This window comes from Staurois parvus, unplaced genomic scaffold (assembly GCF_062004578.1).
Source record: "Staurois parvus isolate SC_StPar_1 unplaced genomic scaffold, SC_StPar_1.0 ptg000048l, whole genome shotgun sequence".
NCBI classification, from domain to species: domain Eukaryota; kingdom Metazoa; phylum Chordata; class Amphibia; order Anura; family Ranidae; genus Staurois; species Staurois parvus.
In genome coordinates, this window is record NW_028317844.1 from 3,356,539 (window position 1) to 3,375,594 (window position 19,056).

Below are 19,056 nucleotides of genomic sequence, written 5' to 3' on the forward strand. Positions count from 1 at the left end.
TTCAGGCATTTAAGACTGTGGAAAGCAGTTTTCTATGCTTTTTAGCCCCAGGATACACAATTATAAATCAAGACAAGTAAGATCATAAGCTGTTGAGCAATACAGTCTTTACCTTTTTTCAGGACAAGTGGTACATAATAAATAAGTCACATACTGTGCAATATAAGAACCCCACTATAGACTGTGATCTGCATTTTTTATGTCATAAGTTGTCTCCTGTGGCTGTTATGCCAGTGAGTGGTAAGATTGGGGCTTGGTAGATGTAAAGCTGCCATATTTAAATTATAGCTGCAATCGCATTAAAGCCTTAGGTGTACACGTGTGTCCACATGTAAAGCTCAGCAAAATATGTAAAATCACAGGTAAAACCGGGACAGCTAATTGTAAATCACTATGCTTAGATAAAGTTAAATTACTAAATTACACTGTAGGAGTTAAATTATTCCTCATTAACTTCAAAAGGTTTGTTGATTACATGTGGCCCATACTACATTTTTCATAAATAGCACCCCTTCAGCTGGAAACGAGCGTAAGCAAACAATAACACATGTTACTAGCATTTTTATAAGTGTTTGGATGGAGTCAATATAAAACTGTCCAAGCTGTGAACTATTAATATGGGGTATCCTTGGAAATAACAAAAACACAACATAATGCTATAAATTAAAACCTATTATCCCAGAGCAATAATGAAAAAAGCATATAAGATATGCTTTTAAACATATGCAAAACTCTAAACTCCAGGCTGTGATTGTTATAAAATATAATATTATATTGTAAAATATAATATTGTAGGATATTAAATAGTAATATTGCTATTACTGCTGTGGTTCCAAATTTTTTACTTTTTTGCTCTGTAGGAAATTTTATTAGCTTCTCAGTGTAGAGTAAAATCACATACATAACACACATATAGAATGCTCAAATCTTCAGCTATTACCTGTAAACGGCCAGATGGACCAACCACACCTCCAAGCTCATGCCACCTAGGAGAAAAAACATCAATAATAGTGAAAAAAAAAAAAGTATTAATAGTACTTTACGTAATTAGCAGACCTAAGGGGGGCAGGTTGAGCATGAATTCACCCATAAACTGAGAATTGGGCTACAGAGAAGTAACCTGTGCAGGCAAAAAAATTTAGGTTCAGCAGGGAAACAAGGACAGTTTTTCTCTATATCCTTTGTTATATATAATCAGATAGAACATCTAGAAAATGGCTTTCAGAGGTGAAAAAACATAGTTTTTACTACACAAAACTACTGCATCAAGCACTGAGAACACAAGGAAGGCTTATCCTAGATTGCCCAGTCTATACTTGTGGTTTTATGCCTTTTACTCTCTCACTAGGCACTTAAAATTATCTGCAGTACATAATGTGCTCAAAGCAAGTACAGTATACCAAGTTCTTGGATCAAGACTAAAATATCAATTACAACAACAAGCACTAGATATCAATAGAACAGTCTTAGCATCAATACAAGGACAGTGAATATTACTTACTTTTCATCGGGTCTTAAGACACTGCAATATGAATCGGGGCGATTAACAAAGAAACCAGTCTTCTTCACAACATTTTCAGCTATCACATTCAGTCGATCCAGAACATTACAAAGTTTGCTGCAACAAATTGAAACATATAATGTTCATTCTTATAACTCAAAACACATTATATCTATGTTACTATCCAAGTGATTGCTTAATATAAACCGATGTATCTTTATATTGAATATATAAACTAACAAGCATATTATTATACAGGATTTATATAGAGCCAACAGTTTGCTCAGCGCTTTACAAAATAAATGGAGACAATACAGCAACAATGCAGTTCAATACAAGAGGGTTAGGAGGGCCATGCTCCTTGGAGTGTACAATCTAAGAGGGAGGGGCTGGTGGTACAAAAGTTAATAACTGTGGGGGATGAACTGATAGGAGGAATAGAAGATTAGGTTATTAGCTGACGGCAGGATAGGCTTCCCTGACGAGATAGGTTTTCAGAGATCGCCTAAAAGTGGGCAGAGTAGGCAATAGTCTGATAAATTGGGGTAGAGAGTTCCAGAGGATGGGGGAGGCTCTGAAGAAGTCCTGGTGATGAGCATTGGAGGAGACAAGGAAGCTAGAGAGCAGGAGGTCGTGGGAGGAGCAGAGAGGACAGTTTGGATGATATTTGGAGACAAGATTGGTGATATAATTTGGGGCAGAGTTACAAATGGTTTCATAAGTGATTAAAAGTGGTTTTATTAGCGATATTGGACAACTTAAAGTGAAAGTACACTGCATCTGAGCACCACAAACTAAAAATGCTATAGAATTCATTTTTAATATGCAAAGCATACTCCCCCACCCATCCATCTCTCCATGCTTTATCTTGCTGAGAAATCAGTTTGAAAAACAACCCCTAACACTTCTGGCCACGGTAAGGGCAGATGTTTTAAGTAGCATTGACTTCCTGGAATCTTTCTGCCGTTAGCTCAGGCATGCGGGGGGGGGGGGTGCTTAGCTGAGAAAACCCCCTCCTCTCTGCTGAAGACTTCTGGGATGTATGTCATCATTTGCCTAGGTAAGGAAACCAGGACGTAACTGAATAAATGTTTAAGAAAAAATAAAACATTTGAAACAAGTAAATATAATAAAATTTCCCATCTATTGACTAATACTAGCAGTATAAGGATTAAAAATAGTAAATGTTGACCGACAGTGAAGTTCAGCTTTAAACCCCTTTCACACGGGGCGGTCTCTATTTAAATCAGAAGGGCATTTGTTCACTGATCCCCTGCTGATCAGAGCAGTGGGCGGATGACACATTCATGTCTGCTCAGTTTATGCAGAGTGAACACGGACTGAGCCCACTCTGCTCTATGGACTAGCAGAATCTGCTGTCCATTTAAACCTGACTGCCTTAGATTCAGACTAATCAGACTGATAAGATCCGCCTAGATGGAGGGGGGCACATCCCCTTTTTGTTTTTGTTTTAGTGGACTGGATTGGAGGATTGTCTGTTTACACCCACCAGTCAATGCGGCTGAATGGAGGGTCCAATCAGGTCTGTCTGAAAAACTAACTTGTGAAAGGGGCCTAAGAACGATGAACATACAGTTAGGTCCATATATATTTGGACAAAGGCACACTCTTCATACTTTTGGCTCTGTATGCCACCAGAATAAATTAAAACGAAATAATCCAAATGAAAATAAAGTGCAGACTTTCAGCTTTAATTCAAGGGGTTAAACATAAATATCAAGTACAAATTTTAGGAACTGCAACCGTTTTTATACACAGTCCCTCCATTTTCAGGGGCTCAAATGTAATTGGACAAATTAATATAATCATAAATAAAATGTTCATTGTTAATATTTTGTTGAGAATCCTTTACTGGCAATGACTGCCTGAAGTCTGGAACCCATGGACACTACCAAAAACTGGGTTTTCTCCTTTCTGATGCTTTGCCAGGCTCTAACTGCAGCTTTCTTCAGTTGTTCTTTGTTTGTGGGTCTTTCTGCCTTGAGTTTTGCCTTCAGCAACTGAAATGCATGCTCAATTGAGTTGAGATCAGGTGACTGACTCGGCCATTGCAGAATATTCCATTTATTTTCCTGCAAAAGCTCCTGGGTTGAGTTTGCAGTGTGTTTTGGATCATTGTTCATCTGTACTGTGAAGTGCAATCAAGTCCAGTCAACTTTGCTGCATTTGTTGAATCTGGGCTGAAAGTATCTCTGAACACTACAGAATTCATCCGGTTGCTTCTGTCTTCTGTCACATCATCAATAAACACCAATGACCCAGTACCACTGGAAGCCATGCATGCCCATGCCATCACACTGCCTCCACCATGTTTTACAGATTAATCTTAGTTTCATCCGTCCAAAGAATGCTTTTCCAGAACTGGTCTGGCTTTTTTAGATGTTTTTTGGCAAAGTCTAATCTGGCTTTTCTATTCTTCAGGCTTATGAATGGTTTGCACCTTAAGGTTAACCCTCTGTATTTGCTCTCATGAAGTCTTCTCTTGATTGTATACTTTGATAATGATACACCCACCACCTGGAGAGTGTCCTTCACTTGTCTGGATGTTGTGAATGGGTTTTTCTTTACCATAGAGAGGATCCTGATATTATCCACCACTGTTGTCTTCCGTGGATGTCCTTGCCTTTTTATGTTGCTGAGCTCACCAGTGCGTTCTTCTTTCCTCAGAATGTACCGAACTGTTGATTTGGCCACTCCCAATGTTGCTGCTCTCTGATGGATTTGTTTCCTTTTTGAAGCCTTACAATGGCCTGTTTCACTTGCAGGGATAGCTCCTTTGAATGCATCGTGTAAGTTCACAGCAATAGATTCCAAATGCAAATACCACACTTAGAATCAACTCCAGACCTTTTACCTGCTTAATTGATGAAGAATCAACGAAGGAGTAGCCCATACCTGGCCATGAAACAGCTTATGATTCAATTGTCCAATTACTTTTGGTCCCTTAAAAAAGGGGGGATGGATACTCTTAAGAGCTGTAATTCCTAAACCCTTCCTCCAATTTGGATGTACATACCGTCAAATTAAACCTGAGAGTGGGGGAAAGATCATATCAATTATAAAACTATAGCTTGAATATGTTTTGGTAAATACCTGAAAAAAACTAAAGTTGTGCCTGTGTCCAAATACAGTATATATGGACCAACTGTAAATGCTATGCTAAATAAGCACAATAATATATAAAAATACAAAAAACAGTTAATGTTCCAATCTAAATGGCAAGATTTGGTACAAACAATCACTAGATGTTAGTAGCCACATAAAATGATATGAAGGGAGGGCTGGAGGAACTAGGCCAGCACAGACAGTAAAACCACACTATAAGAAGTGAAGTGGGCTATGACTTACAAGGAGAGAAGGGGGTTTGCTTAGGAATTGACTCTTACTGGAGTAGTCAAGTTTTCTAGTAAGTTTAAAGGCACGTTGCTAGTTAATAAAAATAATTTTTGTAAAAGGAAAAAAATGCAAGTAAGCATTGAAAATACTGGAATTTTCTGTACTTTTTCCCTGCATTTTTTAAACTCATCGACAGGGTCTTTTTAAATAGATATTTTGTTTTTCAATGCAGCTTAACCATATAGACCATACCTTTTGGTATACTTAGCCATATCCCATGGAATGTAAACAATGCTTTGTTCAGGTGGAACAAACTGATTTAAATAAGTAACAGCTGCAACCAATTCATCACTAAGGATCCTTTCATGTTTCCTCTTTTCACGCTCCTATATTGCATAAAGTAATATAAAATATATTAATATAAATAAATAACCTTTGAAATTTAGTTAATTTGAGGTTTTTAATCCAGAGAGTTAATTCAAAAGCTACAAGCTACATAATTGGTCAAACATTTGATTACAATTTCATTGTCAATTTTAGCTTCATTTTTGTTTTGCCTTTAGCTGGAAAGCCATTTAGTTAAAAAACATTTATTAAAACATAAACAAAACAGAGATACTGATCATCGGTGCATCCTCAGTGCAGACACAACAGATCGTACCTATCTCTGATAGGTACATGAATCAGACACAAGCACTGACACTTTTCTATGACACCCTTTATGAATTCCCCTATTTAAATCCACACTTGGGGTGAAGATGGCACAAAATGTCACAGATATCTTGCTACCCGAATTAGCAAAGCTCCAACAAGAATTCCCAAAATAAAGATAGTGAACTAGTCCAAGTAGTTCCTGATTATGTGATCACTGATACACAGCCAATCATGCTGATCACATGAGGTTTGTTTACAAAACTTGCTGTATACAGCTGTCACTGTGCCTCAGACTATGGATTACAAGGTTTATTTTAAAGAATTAGAAAAAAAAACAAGCATGTTAAGAAACAAAACTTTATTTTCTAAACATTGTCTATTTGTCAGTTTAAAATAACGATGATCACGTTTTTTTTATTAAAACAGTTTACCATATAAACACTTTGTATGTCCCTTAAAAACAAAGTAAACATTATTAGCTATGCAAATTAATGAAAGAGTTAAACCAGCCATACATGAATTGAAACTCAGATTGTTCAGCAGGGACTGGCTGAATTTCAATCCATGCATGGGTATCCATTTGATCTACAAAATGACTTCTGTGCAACCACCCTGTCAGATTTTGACTGCTTGATCAGCGCTGCCAACTATAATCGGCAAAACTTACATAGTTAATATGCCTGAAAAAAAGACACAAGTCAATCAAGTTCAACCAAAAAAAGAAAAAAAAAAGTTATAATCCTACACCCACACAGTTGATCCAGAGGAAGGCAAAAAACTCAGCAAAGCATGATCCAATTTGCTCCTGCAGGGGAAAAATTCTTACCTGATCCCCGAGAGGCAATCGGATATTCCCTGGATCAACTTTACCTATAAAATGTTAGTAACCAGTTATATTCTGTGTATCCAAAAAAGAATCCAGGCCTTTTTTAAAGCAATCCACTGAGCTGGCCAGAACCAACTCTTGAGGAAGTCTATTCCACATTTTCACAGCTCTTACTGTGAAGAAACCTTCCATTATTTGGAGATGAAATTAATTTTCCTCCAGACGTAAAGAGTGCCCCCTTGTCCTCTGTGGTGACCTCAGGGTGAATAACTCTACACCGAGTTCACTATATGGACCACTGATGTATGTATACAGGTTGATCATATCCCCCCCTTAATCTCCTCTTCTCAAGAGAGAATAAATTCATTTCCTCTAATCTTTCCTCATAGCTGAGCTCCTCCATGCCTCTTTTGAGTTTGGTTGCCCTTCTCTGTACTTTCTCCAGTTCCCCAATGTTCTTTTTGTGAATTGGTGACTAAAATTGAACTGCATATTCCAGATGAGGTCTTACTAATGACTTGTACAAGGGTAATATGATATCTCTCTCTGGAGTCTATACCTCTTTTAATACAAGAGAGGATTTTGCTCGCTTTAGAAACCGCAGCTTGGCATTGCATGCCATTATTAAGCTTGTGATCTACCAGAACTCCCAGATCCTCCTCCACCATTGATTCCCCCCCCTTGTACTCCCCCTAGTATGTATGATGTATGCATATTCTTAACCCCAAGTGCAGAACCTTATATTTATCAACATTAAACCTCATATGCCACATAGTTGCCCAATTAAACAGTGCGTTGAGGTCGGCCTGTAAGTTGGAGACATACTTTAAGGACGTTATTCCACTGCACAGCTTGGTGTCATATGGAAAGAATGAAATTGTATATATAATCCCAGACCCTATATTATTTATAAATATATTAAAAATTAAAGGTCCCAACACTGAACCTTGGGGTACACAACTGACAACCCTAGACCATTCAGAGTATGAATCATTAACCACTACTTTCTGAATACGATTTTTTAGCCAGTTTTCTATTAATTTACATACAGATTGTTCCAAGCCTGTAGACGTTACCTTACACATTAGCCATGTGTAGGGAACTGTGTCAAACACTTTTGCAAAATCCAAGTACACCACGTCCACTGCCACCCCTCTGTCCAAGGTTTTGCTCACCTCCTCATAAAAAGAAATCAAACTTGTTTGACAACTTCTGTCTTTCATGAATTCATGCTGTCTGTTGCTTAAAATATTCTTTTCCAGCAAGAACTCATCTACGTGGTCTTTTATTAAACTCTCCAGTATCTTCCCAATTATAGAAGTTAAACTAACAGGTCTATAATTACTTGGTAAAGATTTTGACCCCTTTTTAAATACTGGCACCACATTGGCCTTACACCAATCCAGTGGTACTATGCCAGTCATTAAAGAGTCCCTAAAAATTAGCAACAATGGATTTGAAATGACAGAGCTCAATTCTTTAAGGACCCGTAGGTGTATGCCATCTGGTCCAGGTGCTTTATTCACCTTTATTCTGTCTCAATATTTCTAGGTCATATCAATTGTGAGCCAATGTGGATCACGTGGAACTGTGTCAATGCCATGCCCATTATGGACAAGAGCTCCCCCATGCTCCTTTGTATACACAGAGCTGAAGAAGGTATTTAATAAATTTGCGTTCTCTTTGTCCCCAGTCACCCACTCTAGATTCATTCACAGGGTGGGGTTGGGGGGAACACCTGTAAGTGAAAGTGAAACCACAACAGGGAAAGATCAGTTCCCCTCACCTGGTAGACAGGATTGAGCTGTGGGCAGAGCTTTTAAAATCTCAGGGATGGATGGACTAAAGTACAAATCCTTTCATGGGTAAAACAGCTGCTATATATTTATCTATGTATTTAGATGCTTGGCTGGAGTTCAACTTTAAATTATACTATCATATAAAGTCTGCAAGTTAGTCTATTTTATTAGATTTTAAAAGTATTATTAAAATAACATAAATGTACCAGATGCCATCAGGCATGGGAATAATAAGGTTCATTATTTTGCTTTGTTTTTCAATGAATTTAAATGCTTTCATTAGGAAAATTTTGGAATCAACACACAAATCATTAGTGTTTCTCTAGGTTTTCTTCTGGCAGCTTGGAAGACTAATGCTAAAAAATTAACTCATTGCTAGCAATTTAAAGAAACTCATTTACCCGAGATAATCCACACATAGACAGTTTCCATGACAATGCATAGAGTCTTAGTGGAAGAATAATACTATAAATTTGAGGAGCTGCATTATCATAAATGGCTAGGTAACCTATTTGAATTTGTATAATTGTATTTTCATAACAGTTTTATCACATTTTTTGTGTTTTATGTAAAATAAAAAGAAATATTCTAGTGACTGAATGAAATGATATGCATATTAGATATTGAGTTATGCCAATGTAAAATAGGTACAGTCTGTTAACAGCGTTAACACAGCAGCTTTTGTTTTTCTTCTAACCCCCCTCTGTAACATAGTTTATTACCTGTTGATCCTGCCAGTAAGGGCTGGGTTACACCAGAATCGCACAGGAACACGGTACGCATTCCTGTGCAAATCCTCTGTGTTCCCATGCAGTGCGTTTTTCAGCCTATTCATTATAATGAGCTTAAATCGCACAAAAAATAGCTCATGCACTACTGTTGTTAAATGTCTCCGCACCAAATCACATGGCACTGCAGCACCATGTGATCTGGTGCCTGCAAATGCAGATCTTCGTTTTGGGTGGCCTTAACTATGTACTGGTACCCGCAGCAAATCGAAAAGGCGATGCATTTTGAACATGGTGCGGTAGGGCGCACAGAATGTGCCTTTCCCGCAACGCGTCCTGATGTGAACCGGCCCTTAGTCCAATATTTTTCCACTTCCGTTAACAAGTCAGGTTGTCCAGCAAAAGTTTCAGTTACAGGGGTGGGATGGGAAAACCATGTAACACTGACATGGATGCGCACAATGGTCAGCTTTTATTCATACGACTCAAACTTTTTTCCAAAAGTTAAAAAAAAAACCTGCTGTCACAAAGTGTTAGCTAGAACTAAGTGAGGCTCGTAAACCCATGATAAGAGGCACTTGTATTAGTGTAGCCACCTAACTCAAACAGTATATAATCACGCTCGACTACAGCAACTTGAAAAAGAGTGAATTTCAAAATAACCCCTCTGCAGCCAATAAATTGCGGATTGAGAAAACTAGGACGGAATCAGGCTTTTTATTAGCCAAGAAAAGTAATTTTATTACTCGCGTCATATGTTTTATACATATACAAAAGCATGTATGTCAACTCTTTAATAAAAAATTTCAACAACAAAAGAGTTAGATAGAATCAGGATTTAAATGGTTTATCCCTCATTTAAAGAAACACAGTCGTTTTCCTTTAAACATGACTAAGGAGAAACCAGCGAGTCATCCTAGGAGAAACCACAGGTTGTGGCAGGGGTAGCAGGTATTCAACCCATTCAAGACATCAAATACCTGCAATGGGTGGAAACAAAACAATAGCATTTTTAATACATGGGCCACTGGAAAGATTTGTATATTGCCTCTTTTACAGGGTTGTTTAATTTGTGCAAGTGGTGACAAGGTCACTTTAAAGTCCACTTAAAACTACATGTCAACCTTAGACTACCCAGTCCCACAGGGTAACAATGTTGCTGAGCAAATGAACTGCAAAACAAATAGAGTGGTCACCCGGTTTTAGGATGTGAAAAAATAATAAATCTACTGTCAGGAACAATGGCTAATAAAACTGTTATAGTTGTGTGTTAATACTAGTGACAGACTGCATCATATCTGCAATTTCTTATCCTACCCATATTTGCATGTTGCAAGTGTAATTCTACTTTTGTTGCAAAAAAAAAAATCCCCTCTGAGCGATGTATGTCAATTAAAAGGATTTAAACAAATTTTGCATCAGAGTCCTAGCTTTTTCTGCTCTGGAGAAATAGCGGTTTGTTTGACCATGTCCTTTGCAAGTGGAATTTGAATGGGGGGTCTGGTTCATTATAATTGCCTGGTGCACTCTCAGTGTTCTGATGACAAAAGCTTCAGTGTCTGCATTAATGGGGTGCCTTTAATCACCTCCCGCCCGCCATATAGTAATATGACGGGCGCAAGGTGGTTCTCTCATTCTGATAGGACGTCATATGACATCCTCCCATTCTCACTGCGCATGCGCGGCTCAGGGAGCGTACAGCGCGGCGATCGACGGTGCGCTGTGTCCCTTGGACACAGCAGATCACCGATCACGGAAAGAGCCGAAGATGTCGCCTCGGTCATGTGATCAGCTGTGTCCAATCACAGCTGATCACATGTAAACAGGGAAATGCCGGTTATCGGCATTTCTCTCCTCTTGAGCTGTCACGCTGACAGCTTGAGAGGAGAGGAGAGCCGGTAATCGGCTTTTCCGCGGAGGGGACATGTACACTGATCATCAGGGCCCTGATGATCAGTGGAGACCCAGCAGTGCCACCTGTCAAGTGTCCATCAGTGACAGCTGTCAGTGCCTCGTGCCAGTGCCCATCAGTGCCACATCAATGCCACATATCAGTGCACACCAGTGCACATCAATGCCACATATCAGTGCCCATCTGAGCTGCCTTTCAGTGTCACCCATCAGTGCCAGTCAGTGCCACCTATCAATGCCAATCAGTGCCACCTATCAGTGCCAGACAGTGCTGCCTATCATTGCCAGTCAGTGCTGCCTATCAGTGCTCATCAGTGCTGCCTAACAGTGCCTGCCAGTGCCACCTAACAGTGCCAGTCAGTGCCACCTAACAGTGCCAGTCAGTGCCGCCTATTAGTGCCAGTCTGTGCCGCCTATCAGTGCTGCCTATCAGTGCCATATATGAGTGCTGCCTTTCAGTGCCTATCAGTGATGCCTGTCAATGCCCATCAGTGCCACCTACGAGTGCCTCCTCATCAGTGCCACCTATCAGTGTCCATCAGTGCAGCCCATCAGTGTCCATCAGTGCAGCCCATCAGTGTCCATCAGTGCAGCCCATCAGTGCCCATCAGTGCAGCCCATCAGTGCCCATCAGTGCAGCCTCATTAGCGCACATCAGTAAAGGAGAAAAATCACTTATTTACAAAATTTTATAACAAAAACTAAAAAAAAACAGTGGTTTTTGGTTTGTTTAAGAAAAAATAAAAAACCCAGGGTGATTAAATACCACCAAAAGAAAGCTCTATCTGTCACAAAAAAATTATAAAAATTTCATATGGGTACAGTGTTGTTTGACCGCGCAATTGTCATTCAAAGTGCGACAGTGCTGAAAGCTGGAAATTGGCCTCGGCAGGAAGGGGGTATAAGTGCCCTGTAGGCTAGTGGTTAAAGGCAAAGGAAGTGTGTTTATGTGGGGTGCGAGAAACACGCCTCTTCTTCACCGCGATCTGTGTGAACCGGCTTAGTCCACTTGCCAACTTGCATTTTAGGGCTTTTTGTCAACAAAAAGTTGCCCTTACAAGCTGACCTAGGGGGATTGTACTAGGGGACACAATGATCCCAGTACAATCCCAGCAATATTAGATTTTTTTTTTCTTTGCTCCCAATGTGACATTCATGTGGGTGTGGGTGCACAGCCCCAAATGTAGACAGTTCAGTGAGTTCAGGGACATGCACGCACACGGATGTCAATTTGAGAGCAGTGGCTGTGTTAGTTCAACTGCTGCTACACCATTGACACCAATGGGACTGCCTGCACAGGGATGCGCAGAACATCTCTGCATCCCCATGTGGGTAAACATGGTATTACATGGGTGCATGCTGTAGTATGCCCCATGTGAATGAGAACTTACTATGTTTCTTTGTTTTTTTCTACAATGTTATTTTTTGTTATTTTTTACTTTTTTGAGGGGGGGGGGATTTGGTGAAATATCCGAGGTATAAATGTACCCCTGATGTCTCTTTTTTGAAACAGAGAAAGGGACTGATTTTTTTTCTCTGCAGGCTCAGCTGCATTTTAGATGAATGAAAAGAAGCCTCGGTACAGGGGCTTCCTAATTCATTCACATAATGAAGATTAGTAGACAGAGTTTACTATGCTTTAATGATGAATAAACACAGGAGCAATCAGTACCAATCGCTCACTATGATCATTCAGGAAGGAGCTGGTGAACATGGCATGATTACCAGCTCACCGCCCCCAGCTCTTCATCCTGACACCAATCCTTTACCCCCATAGCAGCTTCAGCCAGTGGGAGGGGAAGAAGGGGAAGCTGGCCAGCAGTAGGGGAGGGAGGGTTGCCGGGGGACCAGTGGGAGGGGCAGTACAGGGGGGGGTCAGAGCAATGGGGGGGAATCTATTTTCAGAGTTAAATCTCCCTGTAGCTCCCCTGCAGCACCCAAACATGGCAGGAGAGAGGAAGAGAAGCCAGCAGCTGCAGGTGAGCCACAGGAGATCAGTGCTACAAAGGGGGGGGGGGGGGGGAGAGAGTATCTGTGTTGGGGAGGAAATCGGCAGCGCTGCAAGGGATCAATGTTGCGGGGGCACATACAAGTGGGGGGGGGGCATTTTACAGGACAGGTGCAGCAGCAGCAGCTCTTTCATGTGTTCACTGTATGTAAGAGCACAGTGGGCTAATACAGTGAGGAACAGAAGTATTTGAACACCCTGTGATTTTGCAAGTTCTCCCACTTAGAAATCATGGAGGGATCTGAAATTCACGTTGTAGGTGCATTCCCACTCACAGACAGAATTTAAAAAAAAATTCAGGAAATTGTATGATTTTTACAGAATTTATTTGTCTTGCACTGCTGAACATAAGTATTTTAACACCTAAGAAACAGCAAGAATTATGGCTCTCAAAGACCTGTTACTGTGCCTTTAAAAAGTCCACCTCTACTCCACTCATTAATCTAACTTAGTAGCACCTGTCTGAGCTCTTTAAAGACACCTGTCCACCACACAGTCAGTCAGACGCCAACTACTACCATGGGCAAGACCAAAGAGCTGTCAAAAGACACCAGAGACAAAATTGTGGACCTCCAAATGGCTGGAAAGGGCTACGGGGCAATTGCCAAGCAGCTTGGTGAAAATAGATCAACTGTTGGAGCAATTGTTAGAAAATGGAAGAGGCTAAAGACGACTGTCAGTCTCCCTCGGACTGGGGCTCCATGCAAGATCTCACCTCGTGGGGTATCACTGATGATAAGAAAGGTGAGGAATCAGCCCAGAACTACAAGGGAGGAGCTGGTCAATGACATGAAGAGAGTTAGGACCACAGTTTCAAGAGTCACTGTCGGTAGAACACTACGCCGTCATGGTTTCAAATCATGCATTGCACGGAAGGTTCCCCTGCTCCAGTCATCACATGTCCAGGCCCGTCTGAAGTTTGCCATTGACCATCTGGATGATCCAGAGGAGGCATGGGAGAAAGTCATGTAGTCAGATGAGACCAAAGTAGAACTTTTTGATCTAAACTTCACTCGTCGTGTTTGGAGGAAAAAGAAGGATGAGCTGCATCCCAAAAACACCATCCCTACTGTGAAGCATGGGGGTGGTAACATCATGCTTTGGGGGTGCTTTTCTGCGAAGGGGACAGGACGACTGCACTGTATTAAGGAGAGGATGAATGGGGCCATTTATTGTGAGATTTTGAGCAACAACCTCCTTCCCTCAGTCAGAGCATTGAAGATGGGTCGTGACTGGGTCTTCCAACATGACAACGACCCAAAGCACACAGCCAGGATAACCAAGGAGTGGCTCCGTAAGAAGCATATCAAGGTTCTGGAGTGGCCTAGCCAGTCTCCAGACCTAAATCCAATAGAACATCTTTGGAGGGAGCTGAAACTCCGTGTTGCTCAGCGACAGCCCCGAAACCTGACAGATCTAGAGGAGATCTGTGTGGAGGAGTGGGCCAAAATCCCTGTTGCAGTGTGTGCAAACCTGGTCAAGAACTACAGGAAACGTTTGACCTCTGTAATTGCAAACAAAGGCTTCTGTACCAAATATTAACACTGATTTTCTCAGGTGTTCAAATACTTATGTTCAGCAGTGCAAGACAAATAAATTCTTTAAAAATCCTACAATGTGATTTCCTGAATTTGTTTTTTAAATTCTGTCTCTCAGAGTGGGAATGCACCTACAATGTGAATTTCAGACCCCTCCATGATTTCTAACTTGCAAAATCGCAGGGTGTTCAAATATTTATGTTCCTCACTGTAACAAGTAGTAAAAGTGTGAGTTTCGGTGTGTTTTTAAACCGGATCCAGAATGCATTCAGAAGTGTTTGGCATGTAGTCCAGTGGCCCTAGTTTACACCAGTGCAATCAGTTCCAGTGCGTACAACAAAAGTACAACCTGCTGCATTTTTTTTCCCAGAACGCATCAAAACACATGTAAACACACCGGAATGCACTGGAAAGCACATTGTCCTGAATAAAAATGAACATTTTTCAAGTGTCAGAAATAAAAAAGGAAAAACTAAAATAAAAGAGAAAAAACTGCAGTAGAATGCACTGAAAATGCATTAAAAAAGGTGTGCAAATGTGTAAGCAAAAATGCATCCGGAATGCAGAAATTGTGGTCCGAACAAGCCCTCAGAACAGGCAAGGCTGGGAATATTTTTCGAACAATCACAAAAAAAGTGTTTCATCAGGCAGTTTGTGCAGAAGGGGAGTGCAGACAGTGTAGCCAATGTGCAGACTTTTTTTTATAAATCATGTGGGGAGAGCAACAAAAAGAGTAAGAAAACAGGAGAGAATAGAAACATTTTTATCACTGGGTAATAAAATCATATTTTTAGGCTACGTTCACACTAGCGTTGTGTGCAGGCGGCAGAGAGGCGTTTGGGAAGCATTTTTACCGCTTCCCAAACGCCTCTGACAATTCTGCACATTACAGCACATGGTGCTGTTCTAATGGGAGCGTTTGCGTCGCGGCAAAACAGACGCCTCTGGTCGAGTCAGGAGACGTTGAAGCCTCCTATTCGCGTCTATGGAAGGAAGGAAAGAAAGAGAAAGAAAGAAAGAAAGAGAAAGAAAGAGAAAGAAAGAGAAAGAAAGAAAGAAAGAAAGAAAGAAAGAAAGAAAGAAAGAAAGAAAGAAAGAAAGAGAGAAAGAAAGAGAGAAAGAAAGAGAAAGAAAGAAAGAAAGAAAGAAAGAAAGAAAGAAAGAAAGAAAGAAAGAAAGAAAGAGAAAGAAAAAGAAAGAATTATCCTATAACGAAGCGTGACTTTGAGTTTCAGACACAGCATGAATCAAATTTCCAGCACTTGTTTGTAAACACCATTGACCTCTCATGTCCAGATTTAAAACAGTATAATTTAAAACATTAATTAGAAATTGCAGAACATAACCTATATATAAAGTTTGCTTCTAATAGGGAGTCATGAATTTCAATTCGTATTTAAATGCATTAATCCTGGATTCCCAGTGAGACCAGTTTATGAAAAGGCACATTTTCATCCACACTACAATTGCCAAGTAAAAAAAAAAAAATAAACCACTTAACAAGTCACATGTCAGAGCCTGGTGAGCAGGAGCCTTGCAGTTTGCCTTTGACAACCGAGTCTATAAATAAATGAGTTAAGTATCTTTTATTCCCCAACTATTTTAAAGTATTGATTCTTGTTTACAGAATTATTGTACTTTAATAGTCATATAAATGCAATTATTTTATCACAGTACAACTTTCTTCTCAGAAGGACAAAAACTAGGCATTGGTTGACACTCTTGTGTACCTTTGTGAGCACAATTTTAAAAAGTTGATAAATCAAACATTCAGAGTGGTGACAATGTATCGTGTGTCCAATCACTGAGCGCTATCAATCAAAAACACCTCCCAAAATGTCTGTCACTGACAGCCAATTGTCCTTGTTTTATAGAGCAGCCTTTTTCAACCAGGGTGCCTTCTGGGTTTTTCAGGGGTGCAGGGATGTTCAATCCCTATCGCCCGACGCCCAGGACATGTAGTTCCATGCATGGGGCCGGTAGTTTTTTTCTACCTTTAGCCCTTCTGCCACCTGATTGCTTCCACACAGTGCCAGCCTCTCCCCCCCACCCCCCGTGGGGTTATTAAACGTTTAAGTTGCCATAAAGCCCCTTTTGTTTTTAAAAGACCCAGATATTCCTAATATCACCTCCAATTTAGATACAGTTTTGGTTAAAAAAAAATGTTTTTATCTGGACACGCAGATTGTCATGAGGGACAAGTAGATTGGGGCACCGATTTAGTCCCTGAACAAGTAGTTTTTAAAAAAATTTATACACCCCTGGGGCTGCATTGGAAAATGCCTAAAATTGCCCCAAATTGCCATCAAGGCAGCGGGTGGATCAAGCTTGCCTTCTACTACATAAAGCCACAGGTTTTCATTGCACAATATTACAACCTAGAGCACTGTGCGGGCCAGCTGCAAACGCCCTAACAACCGCCACTGTCATTGGTTGATAGGTGGACTTTGGCACCTGCACAGCAACCTTGTTTGACCCCCTTCCCCCCTTTCCCCAGGGCCACAATATGTACTTAGGGTAGATAAAATGAGGGAGAAGAGATGATGAAATACTAGTCAGTAAACGCGTATTTGCTTTGTAAGAATAAATCACCTCTAATGTTGGGTGTCCTATGTGTGTGGAACCTGCACGATGTAAAACTATTAGTTTCATTTCTTTACATTTCTCAAGTTTGTGCATAAGTTTAAAGGGTGCCTTGGCTGGACAAAGATTGAGAAATGCTGTTATAGAGCAACAAGACCAAAGCTTTGACCATGCATGCAATACTAATCGATCAGTAAATAGAAAGAAGATTGTTGAAGATACTGATTGCACAGACTTCATTCAAGGTTGTCATGTTATTTTAATAAACCACTGTTCATGAAGTATGCTTCCGACCTGTATTTTTGCTTGCTCTGGTGTAGTTTGCAGTCTTGCTGCTATTCTGCTCCTCTGTTTGCCCACTACTCTATACAACTCTGTACGATGTGGTTCGTAGCCCTGCTGGCTGGTTTAGTCCACTGTTCATCTAACTATTCCAGACCCATGTTACTGCTTGCTTTAGTGTGGTTTGTGGTCTTGCTGCCTGGTCCGGTCTGCTGTTCACCCAGCATGCTCCAGAACGATGTACCCAATTGCTCCAGTGAGGTCCACAGACCTTAGTTCCTCTTTTTACCACATGGTTCCTGTCTTCTCTGCTGCCACTGATAGTATTCTGAACCTAACTATTATTGCTAATGCAAGTTACTCTTCTTACATTAGAGCAGGGTAAACCTAAGTGTTGTGAGCTGGGATCAACATCCAGTTCAAATCTCTACAAGGGCGTCCTTGGAGGAACACCCCAGCTGGCCCTTAGACTCCCCGATACTGGAGGATTCCACATTTACCCACTCACATGTGAGTTCACTACATTCATGATCATGACAATTAATACAATGCTAGACATTAGCTTCTGAGCACCAATTCAACCAAACGAATGAATGCAACCTACCACCCACAATTTCTACCAATTCTACAAAATGGTTGAAAGTCTTGGTTGTAGGTTTTCTTTATCTATTTTTTTGTTCTTAGACTAAAATCTGGTTAAAAGTGGTTAAACTTGCCTAAAGTTGGCCTGTGTGGGGAATGAACAACAATGAACCTTTACCTCCAACTCTTGACCCTAAAACTAATCCCAAATGTAAGATTAACCCCCGCAGCAACATACATACTTTATCTGGTGCCTGAAGCATCTGCAAAAAGAGCTACTTCTCCTGTGCTTACTAATTTAATTTAGGGGTGGGAAGATATGGCAGCATCTATTATTCTTGGTGAGACGTCTGTATGTACAGTTAATGTCCACTTTTATATGAGCACATTGACTGTCTCTCTAAATAAAGTAATTGAAGCACAGTTTTTGTGGTGCTGACACAATGCATACATTTAGCTTGTCCACCAAGAGGCCAGATCTTTCACATTTTGTTACATGTGTATAACCAGATCTGGCTGTAAGCCCAAGCAGCAAGATTTTTAATTTTTTTGCCAGTTTTAAAGTTGATAGGAAATTAACAATTAAGTAATCTGTTATTTTTTTTTTTTGGAGGTTGCCCATACTTGCTCACTGTGCGCAGGGCAAAAAAGCAACACAAATAAATAAATATTAAAACGGAGCAAGAAACTCAGACGTAAACTGTCAGTCAGTAGAATTTCAGAATGATTTTTGTTTCTACTATGCATTTGTTTCCACCAAACATTAGACCATGACAACTGAAAGTGCCTATCACATTCTGGAGAACATGATAGCCAGCCCCACCATGTTCCCACAATAAGTTCATCTTGTATACTTCAATTATTTCAGGCATGAATCTTATGTAAGCAGTGAAAAATTACAAACGTTAGCATCGTACATTACGTTTTGGACACTGGAGTTTGGCTGAATTTGCTAAAGGTCCCAGAACAGTACTCCAAAATACCTAGAAAAACAACAGTCCTATGCCAAAAGTACAGATGGTCTTTGTCACACGTACACTCTTGATTTTAGTGTCTGATATATTTGCCTAGCAGTTTTCATTACTAAGGTACACTGTAGACAAAACATGAATACTCATTTTTAATTTAAAAGGTTTACTGTAAAAGAGCAACTCCGCTTTTGTAGGGAACAAAAAATCATCCCCCTTTTGTTGAAAGTTCCTACGGGGTTCCCCCACTGACAGCTGATTGTAAAAGAATTGCCAGCAATTAAAAAATGGCGTAGGGCCCCCCTCCCATCCATACCAA

At 40.3% G+C, this 19,056-nt stretch overlaps 1 protein-coding gene across 2 annotated transcripts in view; it reads right to left on the minus strand.

The window, feature by feature from the left end:
• Positions 1–19,056, minus strand: part of FIG4 (FIG4 phosphoinositide 5-phosphatase) — a 315,676-nt gene that overhangs the window by 164,868 nt on the left and 131,752 nt on the right. For both annotated transcript variants that reach the window (XM_089664705.1, XM_089664713.1), the window contains exons 12-14: positions 5,111–5,244; positions 1,502–1,618; positions 941–986 (exon numbers count right to left, since the gene is read on the minus strand). In XM_089664705.1, coding sequence (XP_089520831.1) covers positions 941–986; positions 1,502–1,618; positions 5,111–5,244 — 297 coding nt within the window. The remainder of the gene's footprint in view (positions 1–940; positions 987–1,501; positions 1,619–5,110; positions 5,245–19,056) is intronic.